This window comes from Oncorhynchus clarkii, chromosome 3 (assembly GCF_045791955.1).
Source record: "Oncorhynchus clarkii lewisi isolate Uvic-CL-2024 chromosome 3, UVic_Ocla_1.0, whole genome shotgun sequence".
Taxonomy (NCBI): Eukaryota; Metazoa; Chordata; class Actinopteri; order Salmoniformes; family Salmonidae; genus Oncorhynchus; species Oncorhynchus clarkii.
The window spans coordinates 62,256,238-62,274,792 of record NC_092149.1 but is presented as its reverse complement, the minus strand read 5'-3'; the positions used below and the strand labels follow the sequence as shown (position 1 = coordinate 62,274,792).

Genomic DNA, 18,555 nt, shown 5'->3' with positions numbered 1-18,555 from the left:
GAAACATCTTAACATTTCCCTCAGACTGACCTAGTTGCAATGTTGTTCAAATCAAATTGTATTAGTCACATGCAGCAAATACAACAGGTGTAGATCTTACAGTGAAATGCTTACTTATGAGCCCCTAACAAACAATGCAGTTAAAAAAATACGGATAAGAAATAAAAGTAACAAGTAATTAAAGAGCAACAGTAAAATAACAATAGCGAGACTATAAACAGGGGGGTACCGGTACAGAGTCAATGTGCGGGGGCACCAGTTAGTTGAGGTAATATGTACATTTAGGTAGAGTTATTAAAGTGACTATGCATAGATAATAACAGAGAGTAGCAGCGGTGTAAAAAAGGGGGGCAATGCAAATAGTCTGGGTAGCCATTTGATTATATGTTTAGGAGTCTTATAGCTTGGGGGTAGAAGCTGTTTAGAAGCCTCTTGGACCTAGACTTGGCGCTTCGGTACCGCTTGCCGTGCGGTAGCAGAGAGAACAGTCTATGACTATGGTGGCTGGGGTCTTTGACAATTTTTAGGGCCTTCCTCTGACACCGCCTGGTATGTAGGTCCTGGATGGCAGGAAGCTTGGCCCCGGTGATGTACTGGGCCGTACGCACTACTCTCTGTAGTGCCTTGTGGTCGGCGGCCGAGCAGTTGCCATACCAGGCAGTGATGGTGCAGCTGTAGAACCTTTTGAGGATCTGAGGACCAATGCCAAATCTTTTCAGTCTCCTGAGAGGGAATAGGTTTTGATGTGCCCTCTTCACGACTGTCTTGTGTGCTTGGACTATGTTAGTTTGTTTTGTGATGTGGACATCAAGGAACGTGAACCTCTCAACCTGCTCCACTGCAGCCCCGTTGATGGGAAAGGGGGCATGCTCAGACCTCTTTTTCCTGTAGTCCACAATCATCTCCTTTGTCTTGATCACGTTGAGGGAGAGGTTGTTGTCCTTGCACCACACGGCCATAACACGGCCTTAAATAACATAATGTTTCTGTCTTTTCAGTATGTTCTTTTCACCAAGTCGTTTTAGTAACCATTACAAACCAGCCTCCACAGAATAACATGTTCCTGTAAGAAATGGTGACTGACTTACTGCCTCTGTGTAGTTTTTGCTAGGACCCACTTATGTGTAGTCTCTGAAATCTCGTTCACCAATCTCTCAAACAACACAGTCCAGTCAAGTGTAATTTACAGGCAGTTCAAGTAACACTTAAAAGGAGCCATGTATAAGTGTCGCGACAAGTGCTCCCATACAGGCTAGCTAACCACCAAACCAAACCAGTTCCTCCACATCACTTGATTGACACCGTTAGCTAACACCCATCTAACACACAGAACACACTGTCAGGTGACAAAAACAGTTAATTTATCCCCTAGGAAACATAAAAGCAAATAACATATAAAGCATATTAAAGCAAAGGGCATTTGTCATGTGGTTAGTTAGTCATCTAGGGACATGACTGTCTCTCTAAAAACAAAATGATGACAGTGCTATGGGTGTTACATAATCTAAACAGGTCATACAGTGTAATATATTTTTTTGCTACTGTAGTATGTAGGCCAACCCTGATGAAAAGCAGCTCCAATGACTGTCTGGTAGAGATTAGAATGAAATGTATTTTGTACACAGGATCCACATACCAGCATCTGCCATTGTTTAGTTGTGCCATCTTTAGTACATGGAGATCTGACAGACAGGAACAGATTTCCTAAAGGGAACCCGCAGAAACATTCGGAGATACAGAATTCATGTTTCCCCAAAATTTCTTTATTTTATTTGTATTTATTAAACCATTAATTAACTAGGCAGTGATCAAAATCAGATTTAGTTTATCTGATGATAGGATTATCAATTTGTCACCAATTGTGTACTTTTTCAGCTAGTGACTCGCACTCATCACTACCAAGAGGAAATTGGGGAACAGATAATGACTAGGGGAACAGAAGTTCTCTTAAATGATGGTCATGTGGTGGAAACTGAAAATGTAGACTTAAGTCAGAAAGGAAGCTGCATTTCTCTGGGTGTGTATATGAGGAAGAGAACTGGGATGTTGTGGTTTGGGGGGAGTTGACTGGGGACTAGTGATTCATATTTGGGATAATGTTTAGAATGATCTCAACAATTATAGAAAATACACTATGTGACCAAAAGTATGTGGACAACTGCTCGTCGAACATCTCTCATTCCAAAATCATGGGCATGGACTTGGTCTCCCTTTCCTGCTATAACAGGCTCCAGTCTTCTGGGAAGCCTTGTTGGAACATTGCTGCGGTGGCTTGCTTCCATTCAGCCACAAGAGCATTAGTGAGGTCAGGCACTGATGTTGGGCGATTAGGCCTGGCTCGCAGTCAGAGTTCTAATTCATCCCAAAGGTGATCGATGGGGTTGCAGTCAGGGCTCTGTACCAGCCAGTCAAGTTCTTCCACACCGATTATGACAAACCATTTCTGTATGGACCTCGCTTTGCACGGGGGCATTATCGTCCTGAAACGGCATTCCTCAAACTGTTGCCACAAAGTTGGAAGCACAGAATCGTCTAGAATGTCATTGTATGATGTAGCATTGAGATTTGCCTTCATTGGAACTTACGGGCTTAGCCCGAACCATGAAAAACAGCCCCATATCATTATTCCTCATCCACCAAACTTTACAGTTTACACTATGCATTCGGGCAGGTAGCGTTCTCCTGGCATTCTCCAAACCCAAATTAGTCCGTCAGACTAACAGATGGTGAAGTGTGACTCATCACTCCAGATAATGCGTTTCCACTGCTCCAGAGTCCAATGGCCACTCCAGCCGACGCTTGCCATTGCGTATGGTGGTCATAGGCATGTGTGCGGCTGCTCGGCCATGGAAATTAATTTAATGAAGCTCCCGACGACAGTTTTTGTCCTGACGTTGCTTCCAGAGGCAGTTTGGAACACAGTGAGTGTTACAACCATGGACAGACAATTTTTACACGCTTCAGCACTTGACGGTCCCGTTCTGTGAGCTTGTGTGGCCTACCACAACTGAGCCGTTGTTGCTCCTAGATGTTTCCCCTTCACAATAACAGCACTTGCAGTTGACTGGGGCAGCTCTAGCAGGGCAGAAACTTGACTAACTGACTTGTTGGGAAGGTGGCATCCTATGATGGTGCCATGTAGAAAGTCACTGAGCTATTCAGGAAGGCCATTCTACTGCCACTGTTTGTCTATGGAAATTGCATGGCTGTTTGCTTGATTTTATACACCGTTCAGCAACGGGTGTGGCTGAAATAGCATAGTCCACTAATTTGAAGTGGTGTCCACATACTTTTGTATATACAGTGCATTCGGAAATTATTCAGACCCCTTGACTTTTTCCACATTTTGATACAGCCTTATTCTAAAATGTATTAAATATTTTTTCCCTCATTCTACACACAATACCCCATAATGACAAGGCAAAACAACGTTTTGGGGGACATATAATAGATAAAAAATGAAAAACAGAAATATCAAATTTGCATAAATATTCAGACACTTTACTCAGTAATTTGTTGATGCACCTTTGGCAGCGATTACAGCATTGAGTCTTCTTGGTTAAGACACCACAAGCTTGGCACACCTGTATTTGGGGAGTTTCTCCCAGGTTGGATGGGGAGCGTCACTGCACAGCTATTTTCAGGTCTCTACAGTCCAGAGATCTTCGATCGGGTTCAAGTCCGGGTTCTGGCGGGGCTATTTCAAGGACATTCAGAGACTTGTCCCGAAGCCACTCCTGCATTGTCTTGGCTGTGTGCTTAGGGTTGTTGTCATGTTGGAAGGTGAACCTTCACCCAGTCTGAGGTCCTGAGTGCTCTGGAGCAGGTTTTCATCAAGGATCGTACTTTGCTCCGTTCATCTTTCCCTCAATCCAGACTAATCTTTCAGTCCCTGCTGAAAAACATGCCCACAGCATGATGCTGCCAACACCATGCTTCACCTAAGGGATGATGCCAGGTTTCCTCCAGAAATGACACTTGGCGGGCCTCCCTGGTGGCGCAGTGGTCTAGCTGTGCCACCAGAGATTCTGGGTTCGAGCCCAGGTTCTGCTGCAGCCGGCCGCGACCAGGAGGCTCATGGGGCGATGCACAATTGGCCCAGCGTTGTCCGGGTTAGGAAGGGTTTGGCCGGCAGGGATATCCTTGTCTCATCTCGTAATAGTGACTCCTGTGGCGGGCTGGGCGCAGTGCACGCTGCCCAGGTCGCTAGGTGTATGGTGTTTCCTCCGACACATTGGTGCGGCTGACTTCTGGGTTGGATGTGCATTGTGTCAAGAAGCAGTGCGGCTTGGTTGGGTTGTGTTTCAAAGGACGCATGGCTCTCGACCTTCGCCTCTCCTGAGTCTGTACAGGAGTTGCAGCGATGAGACAAGACAGTAACTACTACTAATTGGATACCACGAAAAAGGGGTAAAATAAAACAAAAATAATAAACCCAGGGGAAAAAAAGAAGTGACACTTGGCATTCAGGCCAAAGAGTTCATTCATCAGACCAGAGATTCTTGTTTCTTATGGTCTGAGAGTCTTTAGGTGCCTTTTGGCAAACTCCAAGCAGGCTGTCATGTGCCTTTTACTGAGTGGCTAAGTAATTGCTGGCCAGTATAACATAGATGCCTGATTGGTAGAGTGGTGCAGAGATGGTTGTCCTTCAGGAATGTAATCCCATTTTCACAGAGGAACTCTGGCAGAGCTCCAGAGTGACCATTGGGTTCTTGGTCACCTCCCTGACCAAGGCCCTCCCCCGATTGCTCAGTTTGGCCGGGCGGCCAGCACTAGGAAGAGTCTTGGTGGTTCCAAACGTCTTCCATTTAAGAATGATGGAGGCCACTGTGTTGTTGGGGACCAGATCTGTGCCTTGACTCAATCCTGTCTCTACAGACAATTCCTTCGACCTCCTGGCTTGGTTTTGCTCTGACATACACTGTCAACTGTAAGTCCTTATATAGACAGATGTGTGCCTTTCCAAATCATGTCCAATCAATTGAATTTACCACAGGTTGACTCCAATCAAGTTGTAGAAACATCTCAAGGATGCTCAATGGAAACGGGATGCACCTGAGCTCAATTTCGAGTCTCGTAGCAAAGGGTCTGAATACTTATGTAAATAAGGTATTTCTGTTTTAATTTTTTTATAAATTAGCAAACATTTCTTAAAACCTGTTTTCACTTAGTCATTACGTGGTATTGTGTGTAAATTGATGACATTTAAAAAAAATCTATTTTAGAATAAGGCTGTAACTTAACAAAATGGAAAAAGTAAAGGGGTCTGAATACTTTCCGAATGCACTGTGTAGTAGTACTGTAACATTTGGAACAGTTTTACAGAATAACCTCCCATTTTTCTCTCTCTAGTCCCCAAACTAACCTACTTCAACCCCACCTCTCCCATCGCTGTCTCCCCTCTTCTCTTTACTCTCTCTCCATCTCTCCCCTCTTTCTCCACCTCGCCCCTTTCATGCTACATCTCTCCCCTCTTGTGCTGCAGGTCTGCGGGTGTCTCTTCTACTGTCAGCCTTCTTCATGGTGATTGGGGCAGCGCTGCGAAGTGTCCCTGTACAAGAACAGCATCTAAGACGATGGTAACAACCCTCACTCCCAGAGCCATGCTATATACTTTATATATAGTCCATACCAACCTTTTCTAGCATGAGAGCTACTCATTTCTTTTCAAACTTTCAAATTATTCTCTTTTCCTCTTGCCTGCAACTCTTCCACTGGTCCTTACTGTACACAATAACGTTTTCTGTCAACATACTTGGTAAAATAAATAATGGTAAATGAACAACTCTTAATAAAAGGATGGCTCTATAAAATCTGTGATTTTCTCTCTCCAAATTATGTTTGATATTTTCCCAAATTACGTTTTCTCAGTTGAATTTTTCCTTGTTTTTGTTTTTCACTCTCAACATTACAATTGGTTATAGAGAAACAATTGGATATTCATGTAAATGCTTAAATTACAACAGAAGACCATTTCTTGTGGAGGTCTGGAAGAAAACTAACAAGTAGATTATTTATTTTTTATTGTGCATCTAGGGAGTGAGGAATGTGCCGTCTAATGTGCCTGTCTAGTGATGGTTCTGTACTGCTGCTGCTCATTTCATGGCCTAGTTTGCAAATAACAAATATTAGATACCAGTCAAAATTTTGGACACACCTACTCATTCAATTATTATTATTTTTTACTATTTTATATATTGTAAATAATAGTGAAGACATCACAACTATGAAATAACACATGGAATCATGTAGTATCCAAAAAAGTGTTTAACAAATCAAAATATATTTTAGATTTTAGATTCTTCAAAGTATCCACCCATTTGCCTTGATGGCAGCTTTGCACACTCTTGGCATTCTCTCAACCAGCTTCACCTGGAATGATTTTCCAACAGTCTTGATGGAGTTCCCACATATGCTGAGCACTTGTTGGCTGCTTTTCTTTCACTCTGCGGTCCAACTCATCCCAAACCATCTCAATTGGGTTGAGGTCAGGTGATTGTGGAGGCCAGGTAATCTGAAGCAGCACTCCATCACTCTCCTTGGTAATATAGCCCTTACACAGCTTGGAGGTGGTGTTGGGTCATTATCCTGTTGAAAAACAAATGATAGTCCCACCAAGCGCAAACCAGATGTGGTATTATTGGGGTATTATTGATTGTATGTTTGTTTATTCCATGTGTAACTCTGTGTTGTTGTTATGTGTCGAACTGTATTGCTTTAGAATGCTGTGGTAGCCATGCTGGTTAAGTGTACCTTGAAATCTAAATAAATCACAGACAGTGTCACCAGCAAAGCACCATCACACCACCTCCTCCATGCTTCATGGTGGGAACCACACATGCGGATAGCATCCGTTCACCTACTCTGCGTCTCACAAAGACACGGCGGTTGGAACCAGAAATCTCTCATTTGGACTCATCAGACCAAAGGACAGATTTACACTGGTCTAATGTCCGTTTCTTGTTTCTTGGCCCAAGCAAGTCTCTTCTTCTTATTGGTGTCCTTTAGTAGTGGTTTCTTTGCAGAAATTTGACCATGAAGGCCTGATTCATACTGTCCCCTCTGAACAGTTGATGTTGAGATGTGTGTGTTACTTGAACTCTGTGAAGCATTTATTTAGGCTGCAATTTCTGAGACAGGTAACTCTAATGAACTTCTCCTCTGCAGCAGAGGTAACTCTGGGTCTACCTTTCCTGTGGCAGTCCTCATGAGAGCCAGTTTCATCATAGCGCTTGATGGTTTTTGCGACTGCACTTGAATAAATTTTCCGCATTGACTGACCTTCATGTCTTAAAGTATTGATGGACTGTTATTTCTCTTTGCTTTTTTGAGCTGTTCTTGCCATAATATGGACATGATCTTTTACCAGATCTTCTGTGTACCACCACTACCTTGTCACAACACAACTGATTGGCTCAAATGCATTAAGATGGAAAGATACAGATACAAGATACACAAATATTTTTTTTTAACAAGGCACACCTGTTAATTGAAATATATTCCAGGTGACTACCTCATGAAGCTGGTTGAGAGAATGCCAAGAGTGTGCAAAGTTGTCATCAAGGCAAAGGAAGGCTATTTTGAAGAATCTTAAATATAAAATATATTTTGATATGTTTAACACTTGTTTTGGTTACTACATGATTCCATATGTGTTATTTCATAGTTTTGATGTCTTCACTATTATTCTACAATGTAGAAAATAGTAAACAATAAAGTAAAACCCTTGAATGAGTAGGTGTGTCCAAACCTTTGACTGGTACTGTACATCTGCCAGGTAAGCCTACTATGCAGTTAACAATTAATTGAGGAGGTTTTGGTGAAAGTATTTCTGTCAACCCACAAGTTTGTTATCACATCAACTGTCTACACACAGAGTGATAGACAAACACGCGCACCACACAGACAGATGGGCAATATTGCTGGAAATTAATTGGCAGATAACGTGTTAGGTTTAAAAATATATATATATATATATATTTCACCTTTATTTAAAAAGGTAGGCTAGTTGAGAACAAGTTCTCATTTACAATGACGAGCTGGCCAAGATAAAGCAAAGCAGTTTGACACATACAACAACACAGAGTTACACATGGAATAAACAAACATATAATCCAGTTGAAAAATAATAGATACAGTGTGTGCAAATGAGGTAAGATAAGGGAGGTAAGGCAATAAATAGGCCATGGTGGTGAAGTAATTACAATATAGCAATTAAACACTGGAGTGATAGATTTGCAGAAGATGAATGTGCAAGTAGAGATACTGGGGTGCAAAGGAACAAGATAGATAAATAAATACAATATGGGGATGAGGTAGTTGGATGGGCTATTTACAGATGGGCTATGTACAGGTGCAGTGATCTGTGAGCTGCTCTGACAGCTGGTGCTTAAAGTTAGTGAGGGAGATATGAGTCTCCAGCTTCAGTGATTTTTGCAGTTCGTTCCAGTCATGGGCAGCAGAGAACTGGAAGGAAAGGCAGCCAAAGGAGGTATTGGCTTTGGGGGTGACCAGTGAAATATACCTGCGGGAGCGCGTGCTACGGGTTTGGCTTTTAAAGCCAATACTGGCTAACCAGGGGTTAAATAATGTCAATGTTTTGTTGCTGGGAGGTTGCAGTGTCTGATTCTTGTGAGGTAGAACACGTGAACATTTCATGTACTTTCAGAATTGTTTGGTGAGCTACTCCTAGGTGGCCTGAGAGTTACTGGTGGCTCATGATCAACCCGGTCCATACTGTATACACAGTTGAAGTCGGAAGTTTACATACACTTAGGTTGGAGTCATTCAAACTCATTTTTCAACCACTCCACAAATGTCTTGCTAACAAACTATAGTTTTGGCAAGTCGGTTAGGACATCTACTTTGTGCATGACACAAGTAATTGTTCCAACAATTGTTTACAGACAGATTATTTCACTTATAATTCACTGTATCACAATTCCAGTGGGTCAGAAGTTTACATACACTAAGTTGACTGTGCCTTTAAACAACTTGGAAAATTCCAGAAATGATGTCATGGCTTTAGAAGCTTCTGATAGGCTAATTGACATAATTTGAGTCAATTGGAGCTATACCTGTGGAAGGCCTACCTTCAAACTCTGTGCCTCTTTGCTTGACATCATGGGAAAATCAAAAGAAATCATCCAAGACCTCAGAAAAAAAATTGTAGACCTCCACAAATCTGGTTCATCCTTGGGAGAAATTTCCAAATGCCTGAAGGTACCACGTTCATCTGTACAAACAATAGTATGCAAGCATTAACACCATGAGACCACGCAGCCGTCATACCGCTCAGGAACGCGGTATGGCGTTCTGTCTTCTAGAGATGAACGTACTTTGGTGCAAGAAGTGCAAATCAATCCCAGAACAACAGCAAAGGACCTTGTGAAGATGCTGGAGGAAACAGGTACAAAGTGTCTATATCCACAGTAAAAAGAGTCCTATATCGACATAACCTGAAAAGCCGCTCAGCAAGGAAGAAGCCACTGCTCCAAAACCGTCATAAAAAGCCAGACTACGGTTTGCAAATGCACATGGGGACAAAGATTGTACTTTTTGGAGAACTTTTCTCTGATTTGATGAAACAAAAATGGAACTGTTTGGCCATAATGACCATCGTTATGTTTGGAGGAAAAAGGGGGAGGCTTGCAAGCCGAAGAACACCATCCCAACCGTGAAGAACGGGCGTGGCAGCATCATGTTGTGGGGGTGCTTTGCTGCAGGAGGGACTGGTGCACTTCACAAAATTGAAGGCATCATGTGGAAGGAAAATTCTGTGGATATATTGAAACCATCTCATGACATCAGTCATGAAGTTAAAGCTTGGTCACAAATGGGTCTTCCAAATTGACAATGACCCCAAGCATTCTTCCAAAGTTGTGGAACATAATAGAGTATTCTGTTAACTATTGTGTGTGTGTTCCACTGAGGATGGGCCTCTATGAGAGAGTACTGACAGAGGAGATTTACAATGTCTTTGGGTGATAAAACCTAAAGAGCATTCCAGATAACATGAGGTAATGGTTCTGTGCTATGAAGTACCAGGAACGAGATTAGAACCTCGTCTTAAGGGACCAAACTGAACGATAATTTATAGTGATTGTTATCTGGCTAAGGAATACTCCTTTCTCAATTATAATGTCCCTTTGTGAACTGTTCCTAAGATCTGTGGTTCGTCATGTAAGTTGTGAGGGGTGTATCTTGGCTATAAAAGATCTTTGTACTTTTATGTTGGTACTTTCATTGGTTCATTAGAGATGGCGCATCATTGAAAGTCAAAAGGCTATTGCAAAGATCTTATTATTTAAGATGTACTTTAAGTATAACTCTGACTGGTGTGTGAAGTTTGTAACTCTCCTCATTTGGTAAAGCAGAAATAAGCCACCACACATCACAAAGCCCTGACCTCAATCCTATAGAAAATGTGTGGGCAGAATTGAAAAGGTGTGTGCAGGCAAGGAGGCCTGACTCAGTTACACCACCTCTGTCAGGAGGAATGTGCCAAAATTCACCCAACTTATTATGAGAAGGTTGTGGAAGTCTACCCGAAACGTTTGACCCAAGTTAAGCAATTGAGTGTATGTAAACTTCTGACCCACTGGGAATGTGAAGAAATAAAAGCTGAAATAAATCATTCTCTCAACTATTATTCTGAAATTTCACATTCTTAAAATGAAGTGGTGATCCTAACTGACCATAGACAGGGATTTTTTACTAGGATTAAATGTCAGGAATTGTGGAAAACTGAGTTTAAATGTATTTGGCTAAGGTGTATGTAAACTTCTGACTTCAACTGTATCGGGTGGGCAAATTACGGCCCGAGTCCATTCAAAACTGCCCCCGGGAGGCTTGAGTAAAACAATTGTTGTGTGTAGAAATTATAATGGACCTACATATATTTCCAAATATCTGCCCTTTGACCTGCCAGTCTGAGAAATGATCTGTGCAGCCCTCTGTTGAATTTTCACATCCCGATGTGACCCTCAAGCCAAAGTTATTGCCCACCCTTGCTTTATATAGTGATACAGTCAGGTCCAGAATTATTGCCCACCCTTGCTTTATATAGTGATACAGTCAGGTCCAGAATTATTGCCCACCCTTGCTTTATATAGTGATACAGTCAGGTCCAAAGTTATTGCCCACCCTTGCTTTATATATTGAAACAGTCAGGTCCAGAATTATTGCCCACCCTTGCTTTATATAGTGATACAGTCAGGTCCAAAGTTATTGCCCACCCTTGCTTTATATATATTTCCTCAATACAGAATCTTTACAGAGCCTTTATATCATTCAGTCTGCGCCTAAGGACTGCCCTCTTCAAAGTCCGGAGACTGAGTTAGCTATTGAAAAATGTGGGTTTTGCTGTTTATGAACCATTTTTTGTGGATTTTGATATGTGCTTGCGATTATTGTCTTGCTGGAAGGTCCACTTGCGGCCAAGTTTCAGGTTCCTGGCAGAGGCAACCAGGTCTTTGGCTAAAATGTCCTGGTACATGGTAAAGTTCATAATCCCATTGACTTTAACAAGATACAGTACACCTGTGTCCAATACCAGGCAAGTTTACCACTGTTCCAGTGGTTTAAACTTCTTAATGGTTTCCCTAACAGTGGCAAGTGGTATATTTAATTTGTTTTGCTATATATTTGTACCAATTGCAACCATTGGCGATGGATGACGAAGGGATTTTACATGCTTGTTAACTAATTTTTATACCCCAGTGAAACAGAAAGCCATGGAAGGCCACAGTACAGTTTCTTAAAAAGAGATTAACTGAAATAAAATAGAATGTTAATGCAGATGTAATTTATTTAGATTTTTTTTTATAAGAATATTTAGGGGTACCAATAATTGTCACCTTTTAGAAATAATTATATTGTTTGTTAAACAAAATCTTTCACTGAGCAATGATATTAGTATAAAATAATTATCCAACTTCTTTCAGCATACTGTAGTGTCTTTACTATCATTAAACTGAACACTTATAGTTTTTATCAAAGATTCTCTGTAATTAGTGTTACGCGATCAAACTGATTAATCATGTAACTGTAATTAACTAGGAAGTCGGGGCACCAAGGAAAATATTCAGATTACAAAGTTATAATTTCCCAATATAACCTTTCAGATATTTTCATATCTGATCCATAGTCTTCTGATTAATGAATTATTTACTTTACCTCACGTTAATCTCATTCCAAACGTTCCAAACGTCGTAAATTGTTGGTTATCTGCACAAACCCAGTCTTCACTATGAGTCATCCATACATCAATTGTCTTAAATCATGTATTTATTACTAACTAAGTAATTCACAGAAATACATAAACAAACAATCAAGGTAAATATGGTTACAAGAAATGATAGGGGAATGTGCCCTAGTGGGCTAAACCGGCATCGCGGCTTGGTGGACAAAAGGGGGAGTCAGCTGAGAAGTCACTACAGAGTAATAATTATAACAGTTGAAATACTAATCCTTTGCACATGAATGCTCACACATTCGGAAACAATTGCAATCAATATATATATATTTACGCTCAGTGTGTCATCTTGATCGCTGTTGAAAAGTTTGTTTCTGTTGGAGAGTTTGTCCTCTCTCTCTCTCTCTCTCTCTCTCTCTCTCTCTCTGTCTCTCTCTCTGTCTTGGTTAGAGGGGATAGTTCAGAGCGACATTCATCCGTTTCGTTATGGAGTGAATGTTTCGGCGGTTGTCGTTCTTCGCGTTCAATGATACCGAATTCCTAGCTGCAGACTAGTAATTAATATCAAAGACTTGTCTTATTCTGTCTGTATCGATTGTCTAAGAGTTTAACCACGTGGTATGGTTAAAAGATTCAGCAATGGTCTGCAACCTTCGTCCCCTCCTAATGGAGAAAAACATGGTCTGGTGATAATTTCTCAAAGTTGGGTTTTATTCTAAATTGCAGAAAAGGGCTGTCCCAGAATGCCTGACCCTAACTGGGCTAAGGGGCGGTCCTATGATTTAGTTAAACTCAAAAGGGAATTGGAGTTTCCTTCATTAAACAGTCCAAAATCACATCACACAATTTTACAAACAGTATCATACTCACTCATTCATCTTATACAACAATTAGATGTAAATCTCATATCTGAGGCTATTATATAAACAGCGTTATGGTAATGTGGCCGCACCGTTTCCCATGAGCCTCACCAAAATGTAACAAACGGACCAGTTCGTAGCTGGATTCTTCACCGATCTTTTATACTTTCTCCGGAACATAAATGTTGTTCGGACCTCAAGTTCTGTGAGGTGGAAGAAATTCCTTTGTTCTCTATGAAAATTCACTCTGTCTCTTATACTGTGTGGCCATGAGGCAGGGTCTTCTCAGGAATTGACGACCTCTCTCTGACCACAGCAGCCTAGTTGAAGGAGGCAGGGGGAGGCTGGGAGAGGCTGGGAGAGGGGGATGGGCTTGCTGTACCCAAAGAGGGCAACGTCATGACAATACAATATAGCTCAATATTTGAATAAGTTATCCAGTCTTTTTTTTCTCATCTTTATCAAAGGTGCCAATAATTTTGAACCTGACTTTTTGCTCCATGCTGTATGATTCTGCTCAAACCTGGTCTACGGTGCATTCGGAAAGTATTCAGACCTCTTGACTTTTTCCATATTTTGTTACAGCCTTATTCCAAAATATATTAAATAGTTTTTTCTCCTCATCAATCTACACACAATACCCCATAAGGACAAAGCAAAAACAGGTTTTTAGACATTTTTGCAAATGTATTAAAAATAAAGCACTGAAATATCACATTTACATAAGTATTCAGACCCTTTACTCTGTACTTTGTTGAAGCACCTTTGGCAGCAATTACACCTGTATTTGGGGAGTTTTTCCCATTATTCTCTGCAGATCCTCTCAAGCTCTGTCATGTTGGATGGGGAGTGTACTCTGTCAGAGTGACCATCATGTTCTTCGTCACATCCCTGACCAAAGCCCTTCTCTCCCGATTGCTGAGTTTGGCCGGGTGGCCAGCTCTAGGAAGAGTCTTGGTGTTTCCAAACTTCTTCCATTTAAGAATGATGGAGGCCACTGTGTTTTTGGAGACCTTCCCCAGATCTGTGTCTCGACACAATCCTGTCTCGGAGCTCTACGGACAATTCCTTCGATCATGTTTTGGTTTTTGCTCTGACATGCACTGTCAACTCTGACAGGTATGTGCCTTTCCAAATCATGTCCAGTCAATTGAATTTACCACAGTTGGACTCCAATCAAGTTGTAGAAACATCTCAAGGATGGTCAATGGAAACAGGATGCACCTAAGCTCAATTTCGAGTCTCGTTGCAAAGGGTCTGAATACTTATTTAAGTTAGGTTTTTCTGTTTTTTATTTGTAATAAATTTGCAATAGATTCGAAAAACCTGTTTTTGCTTTGTCATTATGGGGTATTGTGTGTAGATTTAGGAATTTTTATTTATTTAATCCATTTTAGAATAAGGTTGTAAAGTAACAATGTGGAAAAAGTCGAAGTTTGAATACTTTCCCGAATGCACTGTACTCTGGCATGAGTTTCGATACAAGATCATGCCCCATAATGTTGTGAGATTATTTCTCTAGAAAACTCAGATCAAACGTAGGCTACTCAGATCAAACGTAGGCTACACAGAATTGTATATTTATTAAAATTACAAATAATTTGAATAGCTATGGTAATTTTCTGGTTTCTGCTTTTAAATGGCAGCTTTAGGGAGAAAAGAAAGGACCCATCTAGTTGAGCATAGTTTTGATGGATGAAAGAATTCATGAACCACTTGTTTTATACTCATATTGAACTGTCACATTGAAATAGTTCCTGCTCGTTTTGAATGCCTCACAAAAGCAGAGACCTGGAATGGGATTGAGGCTCACCGTTTCCTCCTAAAAATGTGAAATCTATTTTAATAGTTGAATTGTGTGGATGCTTCTTTTTTGTTGCTCTTATTGACTACTGCTTTCATTCACACTGTCATTTCTGCCATCCTTATTTCCACCAGCTGAAAACCCCCGAGAAGGAAACCATGTCCTTTCTTCCATTGCTCTCTTAAAAAATATAGTCAATATTTCCTCCACTTTCTAAAAAAGCATCTGTGTGTTTAAAGGAGGCCTAGGCAAGGTTATCTGGATTACTTTAGGTATAAAGGTACTTTTATTATCCTACCTGCTCTATTGTTCATCTGCCACGTATTTCTTATTAGGCTCCACAATGAGCTCGATTCAGGTGATACATGAAGGGTATTTCAATTGAGGAAGGAAATTGTATTCCCTTAATGAGGTGTATAGCACTTTCACCAACTGAATTTATGATGTTAGGTTTGTTAATTTTGCTCCCAAAGGTTAGGTAAAAACTCATTGTATTCTAACGGCACATTTTCTCGGAGTCTGATTGGGTCTGTAAAATGAGACCATTTAGTTAAGTTTATTGCAATATTAATACAGACTAAAAAGTCTAAAATAAATTGGAAAGATTGGCTCTTGTTTTAGGAGAGATTCTTAGGAAATGAGACTCATGAATGATTCCTTCATTGTAGAAAATTATATAAAGGTGTTTGAAGAAAGTATAAACTTTTATATTGTGTTTGCCCCAGGCTTTGTAAAGTCTGGTCCCAAATCTGTTTATGCTACAACACATATCTGGGACCAGGCTAAGGCTATGTGCCATTACTGCATGTAACTGACAACAACCTCTTCATGCCCCACAAGTCTTCATTCTCCCTGTGTCACCTCTATGCTTCAGAGGGCAGCTGAGTATGGAACAACAGAATAGGTGTGTGTGTGTGTGTGTGTGTGTGTGTGTGTGTGTGTGTGTACTAGACTAGAGATCTGCATAAAGTTGACTTGACACTACATGTCCTTGGCCAAGGGTCATCCATAAGCATGACATAATATATATGGTGTTGGTGTGGACGTTTTTACAGTGACTATGCCTACGTGGCTGAAGAGGGCATATGCTGTTGTACTTTGTCATGTGAGAAATACAGGGTCACACTGAGGCATACACCATCAAACAAGAGAGGCGGTTCTCGTGGAGGAGCGTTACATTGCAGGCAGTAAGGATGCCTACACAACCGCACTCTGCAGACAAAGTACTCTGTGGAGTGCTGTTGTGATTATAAGATCTCCGCATCCAACTGAGACCCAGAAAGTGTTGCTATCGAGGTGATAAAGTGCCAATACGTAAAGGTTTAACACCCATCTATGTTAAGCACTATCCCTGAGAAGGTGTCTCTCCTCTCACAGTTCCGGTGATTACATTATACATCTAGCCTATACGGGACAAACAATTCAAGACACGCTTACCACGCCTAACTCCTGTACTAATTCCTGTCAACCTATGTTTATAGTTGTAGTATTTAAGAGTAGGTAACAGTTGTAATGCCAGTAAGGGAGGATTTTATGATCAACTTTGTGCCTTTTATGAAAACGCGTTAGTGATGTCAAAATATACTCCTAGAGGGAAGGTAGATCCTTATGCCATGCGAGTGGAATACCTCCCTCATACCATGGCAACCGTACTGTTCTGAGAGTTGTGCGGTTCCTGAGCAAGCAGCCACTGTGCGTTTAAACCATAAAGATTTATGAAGTTTCTCAGTGGGCTTAAAATTGTTCTGACCTTTGGAGATCAGAACAGATAACCTGAGGTAACCTCTGACACTTTCACTCAGGCGTATATGATTCCTTAATATTTCCACTGAACAGTAAAGCCTTATTGAGCTGTGTATCTAACAGCCTATGATCTATTCAGAAACAGATCCCCAAGTCACCAGCAGGTGTCACTCATTGCATTGCGTTTGCTGCTGCTGCTGCTCACAGGTCTATGGCTGCACAGTTCGAGATCTGAGACATGGGGTTTATGTTATTTTTACCCATGCTGCTGCCATGTACTTGTCTCACACACACATAAATATTCAATTTCCATCTCTCTTGAAACGTCAAGAGTGTGGGTGCTGCTGGGGCTACGACTGTGATTTTAGATACGACCAATGGTAAGAGGTTCTGCTGATCTGTTGAGAGGTCCGTGGGAATAAGAGGAGATGAACGGGGAGAGGAGAAGACCGGGTAGAAGAGGGGAGAGGTCAGGGAAGTAAAGGAAAGAGGAGCAGATAGGAGAGAAAAGGAAAGCAGGAGGAGAGGAGCTGAGAGAAGTGGAGAGGAAGGGAGCTGAGAGGAGGAGAGGAGAAGAGGTGAAGATAGAAAATGAGAAGAAGGAAGCTGAGAGGAGGACAGGAGAAGAGAGGTGAAGATAGAAAATGAGAGGTAGGAAGCTGAGAGAAGAGAGGAGAAAGAAAAGGAGAAGAAGGAAGCTGAGATGAGGACAGGAGCTGAGAGAAGAGAGGAGGAGAAGAGGTGAAGATAGAAAAGGAGAGGAAGGAAGCTGAGAGAAGAGAGGAGAAAGAAAAGGAGAAGAAGGAAGCTGAGATGAGGACAGGAGCTGAGAGAAGAGAGGAGGAGAAGAGGTGAAGATAGAAAAGGAGAGGAAGCTGAGAGGAGGACAGGAGAAGAGAGGAGAAGAGGTGAAGATAGAAAATGAGAGGTAGGAAGCTGAGGGAAGAGAGGAGAAAGAAAAGGAGAAGGAAGCTGAGAGGAGGACAGGAGATGATAGAAAAGGAGAGGAAGGAAGCTGAGAGGAGGAGAAGAGGAAGAAAGCTGAGATGAGGACAGGAGCTGAGAGAAGAGAGGAGGAGAAGAGGTGAAGATAGAAAAGGAGAGGAAGGAAGCTGAGAGGAGGACAGGAGCGGAGAAGAGGAGAAGATAGAAAAGGAGAAGAAGGAAGAACTGAGAGGAGAAGAGCGGAGAAGAAGAGGTGAAGATAGAAAAGGAGAGAATCTGAAAGGAGCTGAGTGAGTTCAAGTGCATCCCAGCCAGCGATCAAACAGAGTCTTTGATTTTCATCCCCTCCTAAAGATTGATTTAGAAACAGGATGGCTCCCCTGACAGCACACACTAGATCATATTTTTAAAGAGGGAGAACAATCGTTTCATGTTCGATGGGCGTATTTCTTCACCATATGCTCTGGAGGGTAAACTTTGTTCAGTTTGGAGCTCATTTCTGAGAATCAAAGGGAGTGGGTTGTGAGATTGAAACACCTTCCTGTTGTCAGAGCTGCTCTCTGGTGTAGTTCAAGTAAGGAAACGTACCTGAAGGCGATCTTTGTGTGAGTCAGAATATCTGAAAAGAGGCCAGGGCAGGGGAGGAGGAGAAAAGACAAGACACCATTACAATGGTCACTAATTTGACAGAGGTCCGAGCACCAATATGATAACTCTTGAATTAAAGCAGGCAATGCTCAAATGTTTGCAAATACAGAGAAAACTGATGCAAAGGTTCTCTCTCAGAAATATCTTCACATCTCGTTGATTGGCTACACACACACACACACACACAACCATGACGTGTTGTGTCCCTGTACCAACTGCAAACTTTGCCACTGTGCCAATGATACTGCCATGGCCTCTCTGATTGTGCCACCCTCTGACACATTAGATTCGATCAGGTATCTGGAAGTGGCAGTGGGATCATTTCTGTCGCACAGTGCCAGGTTAGAGACGCGAGCATA

At 41.6% G+C, this 18,555-nt stretch overlaps 1 protein-coding gene across 1 annotated transcript in view; it reads left to right on the top strand.

Annotated features, from left to right (window-relative positions):
* The window catches only part of LOC139400897 (solute carrier family 49 member 4), a 62,770-nt gene that overhangs the window by 711 nt on the left and 43,504 nt on the right, over positions 1-18,555 (top strand). Inside the window, exon 2 of the mRNA XM_071145458.1 lies at positions 5,486-5,579. Within this exon, the coding sequence (XP_071001559.1) occupies positions 5,486-5,579 (94 nt within the window). The remainder of the gene's footprint in view (positions 1-5,485; positions 5,580-18,555) is intronic.